The sequence below is a fragment of the Rhipicephalus sanguineus genome, chromosome 1 (genome assembly GCF_013339695.2).
Source record: "Rhipicephalus sanguineus isolate Rsan-2018 chromosome 1, BIME_Rsan_1.4, whole genome shotgun sequence".
NCBI classification, from domain to species: Eukaryota; Metazoa; Arthropoda; class Arachnida; order Ixodida; family Ixodidae; genus Rhipicephalus; species Rhipicephalus sanguineus.
Genome location: NC_051176.1, coordinates 162,623,419 through 162,646,479, shown reverse-complemented (window position 1 = coordinate 162,646,479; position 23,061 = coordinate 162,623,419). Strand labels below are relative to the sequence as shown.

The window sequence follows — 23,061 nt, the reverse complement described above, 5'->3', positions numbered from 1 at the left end:
CCAGTAAGATTTTCCACATAAGACTGCAGTAGGCATTCCTTGCATGCTAAGGTCACTCTACCTGCTTGATTTTTCTACTGTTAAAGCTAATATTGCACCGTTCGTGCAATGTGGAAATCTCATGTGCGGATCTGTGGGCAGCCACTTGGCTAGTTACTGTGCCAAGTTTAGGTGCACCTCCATGGTTGATGATTGTCAAGTAAGGGCATGATATGGGGATAAGAAGGCACATGAAATATACAAAGCATTTTTGATTCACAAGGCAGGAACCGACTGTGTGAGTGCCCTGTCTGTTAACTTATTATACAATAAATATCAGTATCTTTTGAGTTGAAGTGTGATTTCAACATGTCATTAAGCTGTTTTGCACATGTGCCGTCCCTTTCTCTTTCTGTTTGTTGCTTCATCACCTCGCCCACCCAATTGTATATATATTCCTGCCATCTGAGCAATAAACTTGGTTGTAAGTGTGCGCTCTGTCCTCTCTGACTTTTTCCTCAAACGTTTTGCGCACAAAAAAGGGTATCCTTTAGAATGCGGTACCAACCAGCCTAAGCATTGTATTATGTTATGAAGTCGCCACACTGTGAGTGAACTGAATAATTTTATTTGGAACATGAATGGTGAAATTTAAAGGCAGTGTTGCAGTTTTATCATGGTCGTGACTAGTAACTTCATAGCAGTGGTGACCTACTTGAGAAAACTGATGCTCAAGTATTTATTTGGTATTAGGACTCCGCCAGTGCCTCCAAACCACAACAGGCATGGAGCAAGAGCTCCCTGAGTGAGACAGTCCTGCTGGATCGGGATTTGTTGAGTTATGGCTCATTGATGGAGCACCCACTCAGTGGAAGGTTGTCCAGCAAAGAAGAAATCGAGGGAGGGGGCCATCCACCTCTGGCACTGCTGCGTCTCCAGGAGCGTGACGTTATTGAGCGTGCACGAGCAGACCTTACCTGGATCGAGGTTCTCAAGAGGCAAGTGTGCACTGCTTGTGACATCACACCTGGCATTTATGGGCAGATAAAATGTCATGTACCATTTCAGTTACTTTTCATACTGCATAACTGCAGTGTACTGTTGAAGTTTTAGTTGAAGGTAGACATTTGTCTTTGTATTTGTACATGACTTAGAGAGATAAGGGAGGAAAGTAATGCACGCACCTCCATTGGAAGGTGTATCCAGTGCTTTATCAAGTGAGCTGCTGCAGTGGTTCTCTTTAGATGAGTGATGCCACTGTTTGCAGTAGTGTTAAATCCTGTTGCCATTATAGTAGTATTAGTGTTTGTATACTAATGCTGTGTTTTGGTGAACTAGATCTTTTGCTCAGTCCTCAGTATCAAAGCAGTATTTGTAACTGAGTCAGTATTTTGACACAGCTGCTCTTACATTAAGTATCTTAATACAGTTAATGAAGGAAAGAAGATGAATCTTAAGGGCTCGTTTTCTTTGTTAGACACAATATTAATGAGAACTAACGGACAATAACACCAAGGAAAGTATAGGGGGTGTTATCTGTAGTATTTAGAATTTAAATGTGAAGAAAGTAAAGTGGACGAAAAGATAACTTGCCGCCGGCAGGGACCGAACCTGCGACCTTCGAATAACGCGTCCGATGCTCTACCACTGAGCTACGGCGGCGGTCATCCTCCCGTCCACTTTATGGGGTATATATGTGCATTTAAACCTTGGAGTGTTAGTCAGCGCCAATCGCAGCCATGGCGGCGAGTGTGGAACACTCTTTTTCTGCCTTTCTGGCGTCACGTAGCACGTGACGCCAGAAAGGCGTCACGTGCTACGTGACGCCATTCATAGCAAGGGTCTCGTTCTGGCAGACATGATGCCTTAAGGTAGTATGCGAGGGATTATTGGTCAGCTGCCAGCTCGTAAAAAGATCACGTGCTACGTGACGCCAGAAAGGCAGAAAAAGAGTGTTCCACACTCGCCGCCATGGCTGCGATTGGCGCTGACTAACACTCCAAGGTTTAAATGCACATATATACCCCATAAAGTGGACGGGAGGATGACCGCCGCCGTAGCTCAGTGGTAGAGCATCGGACGCGTTATTCGAAGGTCGCAGGTTCGGTCCCTGCCGGCGGCAAGTTATCTTTTCGTCCACTTTACTTTCTTCACATTTAAATTCTAAATACTACAGATAACACCCCCTATACTTTCCTTGGTGTTATTGTCCGTTAGTTCTCATTAATATTAATACAGTTAAGTGTACCTCAATTGAAACTGTTGACCCATGCCAAGAATGCAGGGGGCGGGGTGCAATTTACACTATGCTGTAAAGGAGTATATCTAAAATTTGCATGTATATACAGTAAGCTATATACAGATATATATGTATGCGCATATACCCAATATAGTTCTATTGAAAAGAAAGAGCCCCATGTATATATGTGCGAAAATGAAAAAAAGTCAATTTTTCAGTTTTGTATTTTTGAAAAGAAAAGATGTGAGGAGGGGGTAGGGGGGTGAAGAATCACCGAAATTTTTAAATATAATAGCAACTTATATAAGGTTATGTCCTCACAGAAATCTGGGTGAATATTGTCAATCTCTTACTTGCATGCTACATATGTACTTGTGGATATGAATTGTAAATTGCTTTTGTTTTTTTATCACTGAAATCTTCATTATCCATGACAATCTTTATTTTAACAGGGAATGTCACTGGAGCCAACTTTTCAACAAGTGGACTTATTTTCGTCGAGGCAGCAGCGACGAAGACAAGTCCACTTGCCGACACGTTGGCTTCAGAGATATTCCATGTTCAGTGATTTTTTCATCTCTTCAATCCTGCATCTTCCCCTGAATTTCTCTTGGTTTGGATTACTGTGCATGCTGAAATTTCTGATGCATGTCAACTGTGAGATTCTTTTCTCAGCTTGAGTTTTACGCAGTAACAGCATTTGGAAAGTGTCATTTTGATGTATTGTAGGACGTCAATGATATAAATATTATGAGGTTGCATCAATGATTTAAATTCAATTCCTACAAATTTTGGGCTTCACTCCCATCTTCCAAACTTGCCTTTACCTCTTTTATCATAAATTATATTACTACTAATCATTCCATTACTGTTGCTATATTATAATTTAACCCGCCATGGTGGTCTAGTGGTTATGGTGCTCGACTGCTGACCCGAAAGTCGCGGGATCAAATCCCGGCCGTGGCGGCCGCATTTCGATGGAGACAATGTGAACTTAGGTTTAGGTCCACGTTAAAGGGGTACTGACATGAAAATTTTCAGTCGTCGTTTTTTCGCGTCAAATTTAAGGCCAAGCCCTTAAGAGCGTAGAAAATGTACTGCTAAGCATGAGTGCACCCTGAAAAAGTAATGTTTTTAAAAGCTGGTTTCAGTTCCTACTGTACCCTGATGTCACAACACTGTGTGAGCTCCTCGTCACGTGCTCGCGCATAATATTGTGATGTTTCCACGGCCGCTTTGCACTGTGGCCCCGTTGGTGATGCACAAGCAGCCATTTCGAATGTTTTGGGGACACACAAGCCGACAAGCTGCCATTTTGTAAGTTTTGGTACCTGATGTCATCACACCTAGCCAGACTGCTGCATGAAGTCACCAGAATTAGTTCTGTAGCCTGACGTCAAGCTAGTATCAATGTCTGAAGGTGCGTGGTGCGCCATGGGAAAATGTGCACCACGCACCTGGATGCAAGGCGATGTTCTGCGTCGCTTTTTGTCCTTGTTCTTTTGAGTGCTAAAAAGTGGAACTTGAAACATTATGCATGCTAATCATGTATAAAAAACTAGCAAGTCCCTGTGTGGTATCCAAAATGTATGACTCTTACTAATGTGTAATTCTGGAAATTGTAAAACTAAAGTGGTGCTTTTTAGCAAACCTTGAATACCATGTCATGCCTAATAATAGCCATGTTGTGCAGCATTTTAGTGGGTGGTTATTGCTGCTGAACAGGTCTGATCACTAGTGACAGCTTTGCGCTGATTATAGGCCTGGTGTGGGCTTGGCAACAAAGAACTAGTCCTCACTCCACCGCACATAAAATGGGCACCGCTGCAGGTTTGTTCACGCAGCACAAAAGCAGAGATGACTGAAATACTTGAATCAATAAGCAAGTGGTGTGGCAGTCTTGCAGTACAGGTGAAACCTCGTGGTTAGTTCTCTGCCACATGTGGCTGCGAGCGGGGCACATTTTCATCTTACACAGTGGGACGCAGGAACAAATTGTTGTAGTGTTAAACTTCAAATATCATCAAAGTTAAATTTGCTAAGTGACATGCTGATCATAGTAAAAGAAGGACCTGAATAATATGTTAAACTGAAATGGCATTCAAAGAGTACCCACATATGCTTACCATAAAGAAAAGTGAGAGTGCTTAGTTGGTACAGTGTATATTTACCAAACTATATTTTTTACTCTGCATGTGTTCAATAGAAGCCTGTGCTCTGCCAACAACACTGGGTTGAACAAAATTTTGAGCACTACTTTTTTACATAGGTCAAATATGCATACTAGTGTAATTTTGTTCTTGCATAATGTATGTATCACTTTAGCATTGTATCATGTCTAAATCTTGAAATGGTTGCTGCTATTTATGGTTGGTATTGTCTCTCTTGAAGTTCGTGTCACGTTATGTGTAAAATTTTCATCACTCTGTGCTTAATTTGTTTGGCTGTATGGCAATATCGCCTTTCTGGGGCTGCGGGTCACATTAAGGTGGGGTGAGACTTCCTTTGGTCAAAAAATTCAATTTTGGGATTTTGCAGTCACCTGATGGAGAATTTCTTAATCTTTCAGAAAATATATCACACTTGGGCGCCCGCGGTTTCAAAAATAATTTTTGGTGCTTTTTCGTTGACACGTTGACAGGAAATGCGGGTGTACCCCTATGTAATTTCTGCATTTTTCTCAAAAGAACATTTTTGAAGTTTGCATACTATTTTCTCACGAACTCTTAGGGATAAGCAAACAAAACTTCTCACATGTGTTAATTAGTGGCATTTACATAACCCCTTCAGCGGTGGTGTGTACAATTGTACACATCAACTTCGGAGACGCATCACGACCGCATGTTTCTTCAAATGGCTTGAAGCGCAGTGTGCACATTCATGAAGGCTTCCCGAGTGGACAAATAGCAGTCATTTAACTTCATTGTGTTGCATATTGCTGCAGAGGATCACTTTGCTGGAGACACTACCATGTTCGACGATCGTTCGACGTACCGGGTTCCAGGAGCAATGTCAAGAGTATTTTTTTTTCTTTGCTCGAAATGAATACAACGAAAAAACAAACTCTGCATGCATTTTGGGCCAAATATTTTATTCATTTTATGCAAGGATTGAAGCTGACTGTTTGCAGAATACCTAATTAGATGTTTATTTACATGCTAATTAACATTAATTACTGAAACGCACACAAAACAACACATTCCTTCATTTTCTTTCTTGGAATGTATTGAGCGCCTTGGAATCATGCCATGCAAATTTGACACATTTGCGGACAGTGCATCATAATTCGCGCCTGAAGAGGATAAGTAGAACTAGAATCAATGGCTTAGGTGCATTTGTATTTTTTTAGTATAAAAAAAAAACATTCATAAGTGGCAATTTTCATACATCGACAAACATAAAAAACATTACAAATCTAGTTTTTGTTGTACGCTCACAATTTCAGTTCCACTTCTGTAAAGCATTAGTAGCTACCCATGTGCAAAATTGGAATGCTTTGCAGATAGTAGATCTTAATAAAAAAGTACATATCTGGAGAAACTAAGAAAACAAAAACAAAAAACACTAAGCACAATTTAAAACTAATTTTGAGTTCCAACGCAACCTGCATCTACCTTCAAAATACCTTGCAAATTTTATAGCCGTAGCTTTCATTACCACTGCTGTACAGCCACATTTTGAAACTCACTTTCAAAGTCTCACCCGACCTTAAGTTGCATACAAGCACCTTTTGCCCTGTACCTATATTCTCCACGAATTTGTGCTGCCTACTCTATGTGCGATGTTTAGACGTACAGAGCACTGTTTTTATGGCAGTTTGTTTCTTCTTTGGCACTTGCTGATTGCTTGTTGATTGTTCCAAACGATGTGTATTGTTTTACTTCTTATTCTGGCAGGAACTGTCGTGAAAAGGGCTCGGAAGAAAGATTGCCAACATTGCGTAAGAGGCAGCGGGCTATTCTCATCAGGCTGCATCAGAAACGGATGGAACTGAAGGCTCTCCAGAGTCGCTGTCTTACTCAGGGTCAGCAAGCTGGAAGTCATACTTCAGCATCAAATGAGAATTCTGTTCCAGTAGATGTTGCTACTGAAGTTCCTGATGGTTCTACTAGTGGCATGCACTCAAGTGGTATTAGTGGTGAGTGGGATTCATAGTTTCAAGCTCATACTTGCTTTTTGTGCTTAAGCTTGTTTCACTTCTCCTATTTAGTATATATAAAATTCATATGGAGCGAGATTTCAATAATACAGTAAAACCTCGTTAATTCGAACTCGGTTATTTCGAAATCCCGCATAATTCGAAGGGTTTCTGTGGTCCCGTATTTTGCAATGTAAATCTGAGTGGATAATTTGAAGCGGCGGTCAGCGCTAGCCCGGTTAATTCGAAAACTTTGGGCGCCATGTGCCAATTCCCGATCCCGATTTCGCCGCAAATCCGCGGAAGCGATGGCCCTTAGGAGCCACAGGGCAATGCAGTGTAGCGATATTAATGAGTGACAGTTGAAGCAACCCAGCCTCGCTGCTGCTAGCGCAAAAAAAAAGAAAACACGGTCTCGTGGTCAGCTAAAAACGTGCGCCTGCAGAAAAGAAGACGTGCTTCACTGCAACACAGCGATGACACGTGGGCAGCATGTCGCATGCTTCTCGCAACGTCAGCGCGTCATGATTTACCCATTCTTTTTGGGAAAAGAAAAGATAATAAAGGACGGTCTGTTGGAATTCATGATGCATGCGACCTCCGATAGGCGTTTGCTTCGGCAATATCCGCACTTGCATTGCTGGCGGAGTTCGTGCCTGTAACACCTACTTCGAAAACTCAGAGAAAACTTCAATGATCATGTTTTCCAGCCAGAACACATTGCGGATTCCGTCACACCTGGCCATTATCATATTCTTTATTTTACCAGAAAGAATGGGCGAATGGTCACATCATGACGCGCTGAGGCTGCAAGGAGCAGGTGACATGCTGCCCGCATGTCACCACTGTGCTGCAGTGAAGCACGCCTTCTTTTCCGCAGGCACGCATTTCAGCTGACCATGAGACTTTTTCGTTTCTTTTTTTTTTTGCGCTGATAGCAGCGAGGCCCACAGTTTTTCCGGGTTTGCGGCAAAAATGGGACCGGGTATTGCTGGAAAACAACCCTTTGAGCCGCAAACTAGAAGGCCAAACGACTACCTCTGATTACTTTCAGTAATTCAAAGTTCCTTACATCCCGCTTTTTGTATGTTTCGTTAATTCGAAAACCCGCTTAATTCGAAAGTCCCAGTGACTTTGAATTAACAAGGTTTTACTGTACTGTTAGTTTGTGTAAATATCAGAATGACATGATGTTTCAAAAGGTTCTTTCCAGGATGTTTGATGTATTGTGTATCACATACGTTGAAAGAGGACATTTTATTGGTAGGTGGGACGTGTGAATTGTTAAGCTTCCATTTCCATATTGGTGAACCCCAGCACCAGTATTGTGGCGACTAGCTGTGACACGTATAGCGAGGCATCATTTCAAAATTATTTTTGTGAGGATTTTATTACCTTGTCGGAAATCGCAAAGAAACCTTACAAGAACACTTAATAGATGCTGTGCACATGTCTTAGTCATCAAGAAACTGCAAATATTGTACCGTATATTGCCGATTATAAGTAGACTCCGATTATTAGTCGACCCCCCAACTTGCAACCCCTTCTAGGGGAAAAAATAGTTGACTCCGAACACAGCCTCATGCTGTGGCCATAGCTCACCAATAAGTTTTTCAGAAGAGGGAGTGATGCAAAGAAACATTTATTTGCCCCTGAAACATTGCTTACGACTTGTCGTCGCTTGAGAGAAGGACGCAGTCACGGTCATTGCCATCGTGTGAGCCACTGCTGCTGCTCGCCGTCGGAACGGCTGCCGGTGGTACTGAGGTGCCGCACGTGGAAAACGCCGCGCGGACCCATCGTTGACCCAACGATACCAGGCATCGTTGACCCAAAAGGAACGGCGTGTAGCTGCGCACGCGAAGATCTTGGTCCTTTGTTTTCTCCATTCCCTCACGCACTTTTCCGACACATCAAACTTGTGCCCTGCTTCAACGTCGCTTTCCGACTCTGCGTAGAGGATCGCTTGCCTCTTGAAAGCAGCGCTGTACTGTTGCCGGCATAGCGGTGGCATCTTGGCGTCCGTTTGGCAGTGACGCAAACTGCACAAGCGGAGCGAAATGCAGAAATGACGGAACAGGCGTGAGTGCAAAAAAACTCGAAGACGCTTGTGGGCGCATGTGACTGGTGATGTGGTTTAGTTCCCTGCGAAGTGTTGCCAGCCCACACGACGCTGCCAGCTTTTCTGTGGAACGCCGGTGGTTTTTCAACGAATCGTTTATATTGTATGAAAACAAAACTGCAAGGCACACCGCAAGATAAATTCCTCTTTATTCATCGTCACAGGATAGCGTGCACTTACAGCGGGGACAAAGGGAGAAGAACACGACAACACAAGCGCTAACTTTCAAGTAAAGTTTATTCAAGGAAAAACGGAAGAGAAGAAAATAACACAAAATACCGCGCATGCGTCACTGCGCAGAAAACATAACTAAATTATAAGCCACACATAATATCAAAGCCTAACAACATGGTAGTTGATAACCAATCTGTTCACCGTTGCAAGGCGCTAATCAGTGTGGCCAAGAAAAGACAGTTCTTTATCTGTTAGTGTCAATGACGTCTGGCTTACACATCTATGTCCTTCTTTTTTGATTTGGAAGGCCTCACAGATCTCCCTTGTAGTCTTGTCCTTGTGACGGAATAAAACTGTGGTGCCTGTGAGTTAGCGCTTGTGTTGTCGTGTTCTTCTCCCTTTGTCCCCGTTGTAAGTGCGCGCTATCCTGTGACGATGAATACATACCAACTCGCCCAGTTTTCTGCTTTGTCCTCTTTATTCATTGAGCATCATTCGCCCTCTATCAGAGGTTTGAAATGCTGCTTTCGAGACCGTGTTTCCCAAGCACTTCGCATTAATGCCGCGCAGTGGTGATTTTTAAATGCGCTCCGTAGTTTCGCCTCGCGTGGTTTCGCTATAGTTTCACAATCGTCGTGGCAGATCGCAAAAATGTCCGGCTCCGGAAGGGGCGCGCACACGTTGGGAGATAGCTGTTGCTGCAACTCCGCTGCCTCTGCGGCTGATGTTATCGATGCGTCAAATAGCAGGAAATCGGAGAACGATGACCTTTCATTGAACCCCACAGATAAGTCGATGATTCCGCGTAAGGTTGACTCCAATTATAGGTCGACCCCCGAACTTTGGAAGGTCATTTTATGAAAAAGACGTCAACTTATAATCGGCAATATACAGTATTTATCTCAGCCTCCATCTCTAAGCATCCATGTTGAACTTTCCAAAAACTGAAATTCAGAAAGTACATTTATTCAGTCATAGGGACACTCTCGATAAAACATTGCAATCGGGATTGTCAGCAACACTGGGATATCGCGTATAAGGTCCAAATGAGGTAAGGTCTTATCGCCTGATATAAGTCGCTGGTATGCTCATCTAGTTTTGCTGAGAAAATTAATTGAAATGTTATGACAATGCCAGCCTGTGTCCTTCATTCTTGTATTTCATTTGCATATCTTTTTCAGAAAATTGTGAGGCATCATGGCTCAGTGACCAACTCAGTGACCAATCTAAGGAATCATCCCAACCTGATGAGATTCCGGTATTTGCCTTTCAGTGTGCACATATAAGTTACTGCAGTTGAAACTCGATTTAACGAAGTGACTACCTCTCTTGAATTATTTTATTAAATCAGGAAATTTGTGAAATCGCAAAAGAAATTTTTCAGCCCTTCGAAATCTAAAATTGTAACGTAGCGACACCCCAAAGCTACCGCGACATTTTATTTGTCGCTAACACAAGCCCGTGCATGTGAAAAGTCTGCGAGGGCAGCCCAGACATGGAGCCTCCCATGTCCGTGCGATACAGGTGAGGTAGACGGTCACGTGAAGCTGTGAAAAGCTGCTGACATGCAAATTTGGGGAGTATGAATGTAGTGGTAATGTGAGCGGGCAGAGCAAGAAAGTTGCAAGGAGACGATCAGTGCCATCTGTCGCATAAACCATTAAATAACAAAAGCAACCATGGTGTTCCTGTGGGAGCATTTACAGGGAAAACAAACCACCACCGCTCCTAGCACCATGTGGTACGTAGAAGCACTGCCGACTGTTAAGTCTGTTGTTCTGTGCGTGGGGGTGGCGTGTGGCCTCGTCAAAATAAAACTGGGGTCGTTGTAACAGCAGGCATTACAATGCGCAGGAAGATGCACATTGTCACTCTTACCTATGCTATTAGTATCATGCTGCTGTGTACCGTGCTTTGCGCATGTGCTGATTCTTGGCAAAAGTAAAAAAAAAACTGATAGAGAGTTGTTGGAAGCCTTCTGTATCAAAAAGAAAGGGTCTGATTGTGTCAGAGACGCGTCTATAACTTTTTACTCTTCAGAAATGCACTTCCTTGATAACATGCTATCTTGACCATGTCGTTCCACGTCATACGTTGGCTCTTGACGCATGTGCGGAAGGTGTCTTTTTTTTTTTTTTTTCCCTGTACGTTTCTGGGAGGGCCGTTAAACAGTTGGTAGTAGGCGCTCCACTTGCTTCTTTTCCTCCCTTTTTCACGAAATGTATTTTGCACCGCAGTCAAGCATACATAAGCACTTTGTTCATCTGCTTTCTTGTGTGCACTTTTTGACAGATGCAGATTGAACAGAAGTCGTCACTAGTTAACAGCTATATTTCAACATTTGAGAGCAGTAACACTATTCCAGGTAAGGATCATTGCTCTTAGTGGTGGGAAAATACATTTTAGTTGGCAATAAATATTACGAACATGAGAATTTTGAAAAATTGCTTTTCAAAGTCTTCATGCATCTTTTACGGTCCATTGCTTTGAAGGTAGTTGTGTAAATTGGTGACAACCTGAATTTATGGTTTTCTAATTTATGAACACTGTGATGTGTAATGAGCTTTACTCAAGGGCTAGAGTGGTAAATTATTTCTTTTAACTGTTATTTTCAGTGAACTTAGAGCCATCTCATCTTTAGTTTGTCACAGCAGCACTGTGGAGGTAGTGGCACCACTTTTGATGTTGGATTTTCACCTCCCAACTTATCATATTAATTTTTTTCAGGAAGCAGTTCCAAAGATGCCCAGATGATTAGTTTTTTTCTTTTTTGAATGCATTACAATTTTCGTCTTTCCAAATAAGCAAACAAGAAATAAGCAATTAAGCACTTGTGAGTTCAAATGCAGTGTCAATGTTTGTATATTCCACTTTTTCATTACCTTTAGGTGTACTGAATTGCTGCTGTTGGGACGAATAGTGCATTTGCTAATTACAGTGAAATTGGTAATCTAGCTCGATAATATTTTACTTCACTGTTCATTTATTAAACCAAAGTAAGCATGCTCCAGAAGCTCAGTAACCATGGAATGCTTAGCCCATGCTTAGCTGGAGGTTGCAAGTTTGATCCTGGCTATGGCAGCTGCATTTTATTGGGGGCAAAATGTAAAAATGCATGTGTATACTATTTAGATTGAGGTGCATGTTAAAGACCCCCTTCAAAATAGTTCAAATTAATCTGAAGTCCCCCACTACTGTTTGCCTTATAATAAGATTGTTGTTCTGGCACACAATATTCCAGAATTTAGTTTTTAAACCAAAGTAAATTTTATTTTTGCTGTGTTAATATTGTGGGCGCTGTTTCACTTATATATCCATACCTCATGTGATCGCAAATTCTGTAACCCCTTACCTAATTAAGCACACTTTACACAAAACAAGGTGTTCCATATGTTAGTACATAAATAGGTGACATAACAGAATTATAATGTAAGGTAATGCCATGTAAACACTTATCTTCTTGATCTTATTTGAAACAAAGCCATCTTTTGTGCTGTCATATACTCACCGAGGTGGCTCACTGGCCATGGTGTTGTGCCACTGTGCATGATATCATAGGTTTGATTCCTGGACTCTGCAGCCATATTTCAGTGTATAAATAAAATGTCCCCATCATACACGAAGCCAGTGCACCGTGCTTTGGGTGCATGCTAAGGAACCCCAGATTGTCAAAATTAATCCGGTACACTCCTCTGGAGCCATAGTCAAAGGTTACTAGAAGGAACTCTGGAGCTAATGTCCACAGCAGCTGCAAGTATGGCTGTTCAGCTAGCATGGAAATGATGGTCATTACTGTCTGGTTCTGTTCTTGCTTCAGATATCTTTGTTACTTTGTCAGCAACTGATCCTCAGCAAAATATTGCATTATAAATGCAATGATTCTTAGTGATTACGCATGTGTGGAGAGTCTTATTACCTTCTGCATTTAGAAGGATAAGATTGGCCTTGAAATTTAGACCAGTCAACACTGATAAAGCCCAGTAAATAAAGCTACGAGGGTATCTGAGGCCGCAGCATGAAGATTAGGAAAATTCAGGCACTGGCCATCATTCCCACAGTCACTGAACAATTGCAAAGGCAGATTTGCATCTTGTAATCTTAGTAGGAATCTCTGATTGCAGCAGCCCTTATAACATACTGTTCAAATTTAGGGCATTTTATGCCATTGTTAATATTGTCGGTCATTCATAACACCTTGTTTATTATGGTGATTGTTAGCTTTATTATGCTTCGAAATAATTGAGGAAGCACTTCTACAATGAATTCACCAACACTAGCCATTTGTATTTTCAGAAGCCTTAGTTTTGTCCATTTATCAGCAATGTGATATCTTTTTTTTGCATCATATAATTACTCTTCACATCAATTCTTTCGAAGCGTTCCTTGTTATTTTTAAAGAAATAATTGTCAGTGCTGCCATTACACTGCTGCAGAAATCAGACTGCTAAAATTTTATATCTTTTAAACAAGTTTAGTACAGTTGAGCCTTGTTATAACGAACACTGATACTATAGCGAATTATTGGTTGCAGCGACTAAGTACAAACTTTGGTTGGTCACGCTTTGGTTCAGTGACAGTTATTCTTTTTATAACAAAACCGAAAACGCCAGTGCCGCCGCAATGTCGGCTGTAATGAAGGAATATTTCGTTTGCGCGAGGCTCGTGACTCGAAACTAGAAATCACCCAGACAGGGGACCAACTTTGTTTTTACGGTTTAAAAACAAGGGCGCAAAACTTGCCAGTTTCGGGAGCACTTCTTCAAAAGAAGGCCAACAACTGAAGGCCTGTTTTGTCAAGCGAACTGCGTTCTGTTGCAATTGCACCTTCTTATGTTATGGTCTATTTAGTTTGGAATGCCACAAGGAGATAGGTAAGGATTACCTTGTTTTTTTTTTCTGTATGCATGATTTCTGCACGAGCCAGACTGCCGATTTGTTAGGGCCGACTTTTATCTGTATTGTTACAACGAATATAGAATATAACAAACTAATTTACTGTCCCAATTTTACTTCGTTATAAAGAGGTTCAATGGTATTGGGTAAAATGCTTGCTTTAGTGCTAGCGTATTCCGCATGTGAAGTCTTTGTGGAGGACTATCCTAAAGAGTTTTAGTATAGCATAAACAAGAACTTTCGTTAGGCATAGGAGTGTGCTGAACTGAGAATCTGTATAGAAAATAATGCTGTATTATTGGTCGTAGCCTATTGCCGAAGCAAGATGACCCAAAGTATGGGCCAGCTGTATTGTTTACTCCGAATGACTAGTCGTAAAAGGCAGCAGGACTAGACGATAAGTGTGCAGTGGGAAGTTGTCACTTCGAGACCGCTGCCATGTTTTCCATGCTATGTGGTCTTTGAGAGCATTAGTCTCATGCGAAATTTCAGGAATAGCAGAGGCGAGCTACATGTAAAACTGCCACAGTACTCTGTGCATGCACTGTCTGATCCCACTATATTTTAGTGTGTAGCATGGTGCCACTTACAATATACTGTCTGTCTCTTCATTTAGGTGTCTTTACTAGCGCACAGTTTTGAAGATGAAATTGTAAGATAAAAAAATATTTCTTGCTGTATTTGAAACACGTTTTGCCCTTCATTTATTCTGGCTTTAGAGCTCCAGGAGGACTCGACACATTTGAAGCTCAATGCCAGTAAACGGTAAGCACAATCTATATAACCTCATTGCTTGTATTTCTTCTTGCAGTGTTAAACAGCACAGCGCGAACTTTTTTTTTTTTTTTTTTTTAAGTTTCTAGAAGCTGCTGCAGGTGAATTTGTGCTCTGTGTTCAAGAGTTTGTCAGTGACAGGTCAAAAATGCTGGCTTGATTCCTTCCAAAATGGCATGAAGGGCCTTCCCCCTTTATCCTGTCACATTTGAAAAAATAGTTTCTCTGAAAATCCCACCGGTAAAAACAGGAGACACCTCAGTTGTTCAGCAAGAATAAGTATGCCATGGTCATGCACCATACACACACATGGCCAAACTGTCCTGGCATGGAGATGGTGCTGTCCCAATCCTGTCCATGTCACAACCTTGTCAGCACCCTTTCTCTTTCCTCCCCACCTTTCTGCATTATGCTGGTGCCGAATTCAAATGAAGTGCCACAAACATGTATGTGTATATGGACACAAGTAGAAACTGTGTGCGTTATACCTGTTGCTCTGTTGCAAAGTTACTCTATACTTCATCCCACTTCGATACGACTGAGCAACAGGCTCACATTGCCATCCTCATTGTGTTGACATGCACTGCCCCTGAGAAGATGCAATCATCATCATCATCATCATCAGCCTGTCTACGCCCACTGCAGGGCAAAGGCCTCTCCCATGTTCCGTCAATCAACCCGGTCCTGTGCTTTCTGCTGCCACGTTATACCTGCAAACTTCTTAATCTCATCTACCCACCTAATTTTCTGTCTCCCTCTCATGCGTTTGCCATCTCTTGGAATCCAGTCAGTTACCCTTAATGGCCACCGGTTATCCTGCCGACGTGCTACGTGCCCGGCCCATATCCATTTCTTCTTAATTTCAACTGTGATATCCTTAACCCCCGTTTGTTCCCTGACCCACTCTGCTCTCTTCCTGTCTCTTAAGGTTACACCTATCATTTTCCTTTCCATCGCTCGCTGCGTCGTCCTCAATTTAAGTTGAACCTTCTTTGTAAGTCTCCAGGTTTCTGCTCCGTAGGTAAGTACCGGTAAGGTGCAGCTGTTATATACCTTCCTCTTGAGAGATAGTGGTAGACTACCATTCATGATTTGGTAATGCTTGCCGAATGAGCCCCATCCCATCCTTATTCTTCTAGTTATTTCACTCTCATGGTTTGGCTCCGCGGTTACTACCTGTCCTAAGTAGACTTACTCCTTTACAACTTCCAGTGTCTCGCCACCTATAGCAAAGCGCTGTTCTCTGCCAAGATTGTTCCACATTACTTTAGTTTTATGCATATTAATTTTCAGACCTACTCTTCTACTTTCCATATCCAGTTCAGTAATCATGAGCTGTAATTAGTCTCCTGCGTTACTCATCAATGCAATGTCATCAGCGAATCTCAGGTTACTGAGATACTCTCCATTAACTCTTATCCCTAATTCTTCCCAATCTAGGGCCCTGAAAACCTCCTGTAAAACACGCGGTGAATAGCATTGGAGAGATCGTGTCTCCCTGCCGTACGCCCTTCTTTATTGGGATTCTGTCGCTTTCTTTATGGAGGACTATAGTGGCTGTGGATCCGCTGTAGATTTCTTCCATTATGTTTATATAGGCTTCGTCGATGCCCTGATTCCGCAGTGCCTGCATGACTGCTGATGTCTCCACCAAATCAAATGCCTTCTCGTAATCTATGAAGGCTATGTATAGGGGTTGGTTGTATAGGTGTTGGTTGTAGAAGATGCAATACCAAAATTTAAACGGCCTGATTGGGCCCTTCACATATGTGGGTGTTATTGAAATATGAGCTGTTATAAGATTGAGGTGTGGAATGAGAGGAGACTCTTGTGGTAGTTGTCTTCTGAACCTCCAAACGCTAAGGTCAGCCATGTCTTACATCGATGTTGCCCCTCTATGGAATTTCTTGGACACTGTTCACATCACTGTAGGAGGCCTCAGTGCACTAGGCCAAGGCATGAGTTCAATTCCTGACCATGACGCCGTATTTTGATGTGGGAAAAATGCAAAAGTGCTTGTGTGCTTAGACTTAGGTGCACGTTAAAGAACCCTAGGTGGTCGAAGTTAATCCGGAGTCCCCCACTGCGGCATGCTTCATAATCGTATTGTGGTTCTGGCACATGTAATGCCAGAATTTGCTTTTATTTTTAAAGCTCTAGGATGTCCAGAGCTGTGGTCCCTCGGATATCTATATGCATTATTTAATGGCATTAAATGTTCATTAATTTTGATGTATTTGGCCACACTCCACTTAATTTGACCCTCGGGGTGTGCCAAGTGTGAAGCACCACAAAAATGTGACACGAGAATGCGAAAGCGCTAACATCCAACTGAAATGAAGCAGCAGAGTCTGCATTTATGTAGTTATCAGTGGGAACTGTATGGGAATGAGGAGAATGCACGAGTGCCCCATGCCTATTTGTGCCGTTATAGTATTTGTTCTTCCATTTAACATCATACATTGTGCCTTGTTGGCCACGTGCCTTCAGCTCCACGATTGTCATTCATGATTCCATTCATTGCTTCAGTGGCAAACACGGATTCATCTGCTGTCGTTTTGGCAAATAATAGCTGCATTTTGACTCGGTGCATGTTGGCCTTGTGCCTTCAGGGCTGCAGAATCACCGACAGTGATCATGTTGACGCTCATGCTTTTACCCTCGGCAGTTGTAGCAGACTGTAGTTGTGTTTTGACTGTGCATGTTGGCTGCATGCCTTCAAAACTCCGTGGTCACTAACCACGATCACGTCAATAGACTTTCGTTTACAGCAAAAGCGTCGAGCAATAGTTTAGTTTTGAATTAGCGCACATTACACAATTTCAGAAACATAACAAATGTTGTCAAGAATTAAGAGCGATTCTACCATGGTAAGGCAGTCCTTAAATGTGGGGAGTAAAAAATGGAGTGCAGTTTCAATAGCTGGTGTGCCAGTTTAAAATTGCCGGAAAAGTGGAGGGGTGCACTTGCATAAACAGGCATGCTTTCCTGGGATTTTATGGCAGTTTCATTGACATAGACTTGTCTCATCCACTTGAACGAAAAAGTGGAGGGGTGCACTTGCATAAACAGGCATGCTTTCCTGGGATTTTATGGCAGTTTCATTGACATAGACTTGTCTCATCCACTTGAACGACTGGGATCTCAATCGCATTATCCACTTACAAATAATGACTGCTAGAATAAGATGATCCAGTGATTCAACGAAAGAATCAAGTATGTGAATGGGTGGTATTAAGTGCCACTTCCTAGGAAGCCCCTCAAGCTATATTCTAGCAAACAACTGATCTGTTGCTGTGCGACAACTGCTCACTTTACCATGACACATTTGCACAGATCTCGAGCTGCTGCTACGTTACGACGAGGCGTTCGGACAGTATGAAGCTGATGGACTTGCAGAAAAGATTCCTTTCGAAGGTGCTAATCGAGACACGTACTACTACATGCCTAATCATGCCAGAATTCCAGATTCTTCTATGACAACAGGATTAAGAGAAAGGCACTAAGATAAGCAATGACATAGTGAAAATGCTAGTGAGCTTTAAACTTGCTGCAGGCATCCGGGAGGCATTCCTACATATAGGCACTGTGGGGTCGCTATCACCCCCTGTAAAGTCGTTTTCCCCTCATGGCACCCACACGTCGTAGTTAAATTTGTCACCACCGAGCAAGGGTTGTTGCTGTGCTCGTGCGGTGGCTCCAGTGGCACCGCCTGGTGGGAGTGAGGTTGCACAGGCGCATGAGGAAGAATACTGATCCTCTTTTGGTGGTTGCCACGCTAGTCTGCGGTCGTCTCTCACGAGAGGTCCATGAGGACGATTCTGCTGCTCAGTCTCACGGAGTCCCGGGGTGAGTCAAAGATCGGCGACATCGCATTTGCTGTACATTGTATGTGTTATGTTGTGTGTTTTATTGGCATTATATTGGATTATTTCGCATGTTACTTCAGTTATTTGTTAGATTCGGCTGGCGAGCTTGCCGTTGTAAAAGTTGCTAATAAATGTCACGTGTTCGTATGCACAACAGCCTGAACTGCATCTGCTTGTTTCACGAGATAATATAATAATGATATTTGGAGTTTTACATCCCAATACCATAATATGATTATGAGGGACATTGTATTGGAGGGCTCCAGAAATGGCCCTAAAGTTAATAATTAACGAGTTTTTGTTAATTACTCATTTGAATGTAACTTTAGGTGCGGCAAAGTTTTTCCGCCTCGGCATAGAGTTTGTTGGCGAAGACGACAGGGGCCTGGCTGTCACAGCATTTTTATAAAAAAATCTGCATTGTCTTAAGAAAAAAACACCCTGTATATTATCCTTGCTCTGTGATACTAACCAAAAATTTATCTTGGTCCAGCATTCAAACTCGAGGCTAATAGCTTTCCGAGGCAGTTGCTCTACCATCTGAGCTGATTGGGAGGCTTGCAGATGATAGTGTGTGGCCAACCACTCACCAACTTGAAGCACAGGGGCACTGAATATGGCAAAGCAATCCTGTGAAAACCTGCAATGTGGAGGAAGGTCCATAAAAGGAAGAAAGTTATCCATCCTATTCTGCATGAAGCTACAAGGAAAATTTGTATGGATTTCTCAGAAAGGTTCCCAGTTCATGAAAAATTCATCCTGGTCTGGGATTCTAACCCAGGACTAGTGCCTTTCCAGGGCAGTGGCTTTGTCAGCTGAGGTAACCATAAAGATATCAGATCACAGCATGAGGGCAAATTAATTGACAACTTGTGTTAGAAGACTGCTGTTCCAGCTCTGATAAACATGGCAACAAATCCTGCATTGAGCCTAGAGGAGTTCAGCTCCATGGTCAACTATTGTTTCCCAAACTGTCGTTGACAAGGAGCACTGTTTAATTCAGAACTTCAAGAAGCTGAGCCTATCTCTGTGTAACAGATAGACATCTAAGGAAGGGACATAGCCCAACTCACCGCAGGATACAAACTGGAAGAGAATTCGCCAATAAGGGTGAATTCATGATGAGACGACCACTCACTTGTTGAGGAGTAAAGCATCAAGAGAATATGAACTACCCTCGAGAGTGCTTATTTCATGTGCAATGTGACAATGGTGCAGTGAAAGTGTATATACTGTCTTTAGTTGTGCAGTTATAAGAGCCATTCACATTTAGCATGTATACTAATCCTTGCAGCTTGTGCCCTCCTTATGGCTTTTAAGTGGTCCTATGCCCGACTGCAAATTGTGTACCCTGATAACAACGCCAGGAAAACATAACGAGAACTGGCTGGCTTGCACCAATTGCTAAGAAGGGGCAAGGTGATAAACTATTGCTTGTGTCAAAAAATAACTCGAAAGTTTACAGCACATAAAGTTCCTTGGTGGGGTGGCTTTTGGGAGAGGCTGATAAGAATTCTTCGAAAATCGTTGGGGAAATGGTCTTTGGACTTGCAGTAACTAACCTTGCTATCTTCTGAAGCTGTGGTAAACTCCAGGCCTATAACTTTAATGTACAGTCAGCGTTCAATTTTTTGTACTCCCTAGGGGCTGTAAAACTGTTAAAAAAAAGGAATAATCTGGATAAACAAATGCATGCTTTTTACTGCCCTTCAGGGCTGCCCTCCCCAGCCACGTCTGAAATAGCTCTAAAGGCTTGCGAGTACACTTGAGTCTCTAGTGCTTGCACTGTTGATAGGAAACAGCAGGTGTGCCCAGGTATAATTGAGGAGCACGTCATGTCCCATGACAGTTGCCCCTTTCCATTATTGGTGTGCTTTGCCACAATATGTTGCATATGCTTGATTGCGTAACACTAATGCACTGCGGTGAAGCTTACTATTGGGAACGACTGTGGCTGCCGGCTGATAGGATGCGAGAGTGCTGGTTCGAATTGCAAGATAATATAGCAGCTGTAGTGTCTTTGATTAATGCTGTTTAGTACTTGTAGTCATGGTATAATGTCCAAAGAATCGAATGATGACTGGCTTCAGCATCTGAAATTTCAAATGTCCTTATATGTTGGTTCTCTGAAATATGTGCGAGTGCCACGAAAGCATCCAAATTAGTGCATGTATAAAAAATTGGTTGTTAAGTGTACTCAAGTTCCAAGCGGCCAGACATTTTAACACCATGTTATTTTCATGCTAGGTGTTCATTTGCTATCTACTCTAGCACTTGATGGAGAGAGTGGGAATGAGACAGAACTCCTCAATTTCCTCAATATAGTTCAATAAGGTGGTATGCTGGGCCAGTTGGTGCAACATATTATAGATTGTATGAGTGGGAAACAGCAGAAATAGGAGGAAAGAACTTGACAGGACAGTCCTGTCTAGTTTTTCCTTCTATTCCTGCTGTTTTCCACTCATACAATCTACAATAAATTCCTCAATATAGCGGTCTGCAGACAGCGCGTAATAGAACATTGATGGAAGCAAGGGCTGTGTGAATATTTACTAATACTTTCTTGCATTTCTACGAGAAAGGTTAAAAAGATCCACAGAATTCAAAAAGGCAATGCAGTAATTATTCAAGAAGATGACACTACTAGAATATTTTTTAAAGCTAGTGTAAACAGTGAGTGTATTCAAGGTGTTGTTGTTTGTATGTGTAAATTAAAGGGGCCCTGCAACACCTGTCAGCATGGTCAGAAAACGCTGTGGATCGGTAGTCAAGGCTCCTGAGAACACGCGAGCCAAACATTATAGCGCTGCATGCGGCCTGGAATTTACAATTAATTCTCAGTTGGCTAGAAATCGTCCCCTCTTCTCTCGACAAATGATGCCATAAACCCAAATGACCGTGCCAAAAGCCCGAAGTCTGCAGCCATTGGCTGATTTGAGCATCGTGAGCTACATGTAGTTACTGCGGCTGCCGTGTGATGTCACCATGTGCCCGCACGCGCGCTCGAGATCACATTGAAAGTAAGCCATGCATTTGAAGAAAAAAAGAAAAAGTGCTCAAGGGCATGACACACGCTGATGAAAGGACACATCATCTTGCCCCCTTGTCATTACCCCCCCTCCCCCTGCGTAGCTTTCAGCGAGCTCGCTGGTACAAAAGGAGAGAGAAAGCACCTGATGCGTGCGACAAATCCCTGTAACTCCGCCTGTATTTGATGGATTCTAAAAATTTTTGCGGCAGTCGATTCTTGAGGCAATAAGCTTTTTTAATGAACAAGCGTTTCACACTATTGTCACAGCACAGACTCCCGTATTTCATGAGTCTCACTCATATATGACCAATAAAAGGCTCTACAAGCAATGTGGGGAGCTTTACTGCAAGATGGAATGAAGCACTTGCTCTTTGTATAGGCAAAGACATGGATGCAAAAGATAAGAAAGGAGAGGGAGATAAGCCTGATGCAGATCTTCTGGTGCTTGTATGTACATATTCCATTGGTGGTTCATTTTCTGCTGGATTCTTGACCTGTCACTGACTAAGGAGCATTGTGGATTGGTTGTTGCATTATGACAGCTGCTGTATCGTAATTTTCCGCGTGTTTAGTGTTGCTGTTGCACCATTATATAAAACTGCATCAGAGAAAAGTATTGTCCTTGCCAACACTTGTCTTGCTTTCTTTTTTTTGCCTTTTCTTTCTCTCTGCAAGTATGTAAGAATCGTAACGGTGAAGTAAATACAACACGCATGTAGGTTCTTGGAAGAGCGGCAGCAAATGTTGCAGGACCGGCGGAAAAATGTACAGAAATTGCTCGAGTGGCAGAAGAAGCTCAATGCAGAAGAAGCAAGTGTACGTGCCCTTGAGCGCAGAGCCCTTGCCAGGCTTCGAGCACGTGGTGCAAAGACTCCACCTCAGAGTGAGTGTCGACACTATCACCTGGTGAAATTTTTTAGCAGCTGAAAACATACACCCACTCATCCGTGAATTCTATGTGGGGGGGGATGGTTGGATGTCTTGACCACCGGTTAAAATTTGTGTGTGTAGCACCGGCCTATGGCATGTGGCAAAATTATGAAGTCCTTTTTTCCTAGCTGTGACTGTTACTTTGATCTGGAAAGACAAGAAAAGTCTTGTAATTAATAAGTGAGAACTTTCTTCTTTAATCAAGACTTGCACTTTAAAAGGCAAATTATATTCATCTCTTTATGTGATCCAGTTGACATGGCAGAATTGCATTCTATTGAAAGCCAATTAAAGAAAAATGTGTCTAAAAAAAGATGTAAATAAAACATGCAGAATATGTGTATATGTGTTATCTGGTTCCTGTACAGGTGGAACTCTTAGCAATGCCTGGATTATACACAATTGAGTGCTTAGCCATGCAGTAAAGAGTACCCCGGCTTTAGTGTCATTCAAACTGTGAAGTTCAGAATCTCTTAGCTGCCATATGCATTTACAGTGTATACTGTTTAAGGCTCAGAACTCACTAAAAGTCTTGACTCAATAATGACTTTAAAAATCTTCTAAATAAGATTTTGGCAAAACAGTATGCAGAGAGCTCTTGAGCATTCATAGTCTTTTCTTCTTTATTGCATGCTTCTGTGCTTCATAAAGGCAAATCGGACACCTCTGTCACAGCAGCTCCATCCCAAGCAGATACGCCAACTTCCATATCTAAAAATAATGGGGTGGTGAGAAGTTCAACATATCCTGAAGATGCCTCAATAGAGGAGGAAGTGTCTGAAGAAGTATGTGTGGAGGCCCCACCAACAACAGAATCCATCCAAGAGGAGGCAGCTGTGACAGAACCATCAAGGTAGGAAAACTGATTGTGGGGGTTGGCATTTATTCATGTTTTAGTGTATCCATGGGTTT

At 42.4% G+C, this 23,061-nt stretch overlaps 1 protein-coding gene across 1 annotated transcript in view; it reads left to right on the top strand.

Moving 5' to 3' along the window:
• The window catches only part of LOC119401415 (centrosome-associated protein 350), a 135,599-nt gene that overhangs the window by 95,429 nt on the left and 17,109 nt on the right, over positions 1-23,061 (top strand). Inside the window, exons 23-29 of the mRNA XM_037668202.2 lie at positions 733-977; positions 6,115-6,356; positions 9,834-9,910; positions 10,945-11,017; positions 14,265-14,310; positions 21,939-22,102; positions 22,801-23,002. Coding sequence (XP_037524130.1) covers positions 733-977; positions 6,115-6,356; positions 9,834-9,910; positions 10,945-11,017; positions 14,265-14,310; positions 21,939-22,102; positions 22,801-23,002 — 1,049 coding nt within the window. The remainder of the gene's footprint in view (positions 1-732; positions 978-6,114; positions 6,357-9,833; positions 9,911-10,944; positions 11,018-14,264; positions 14,311-21,938; positions 22,103-22,800; positions 23,003-23,061) is intronic.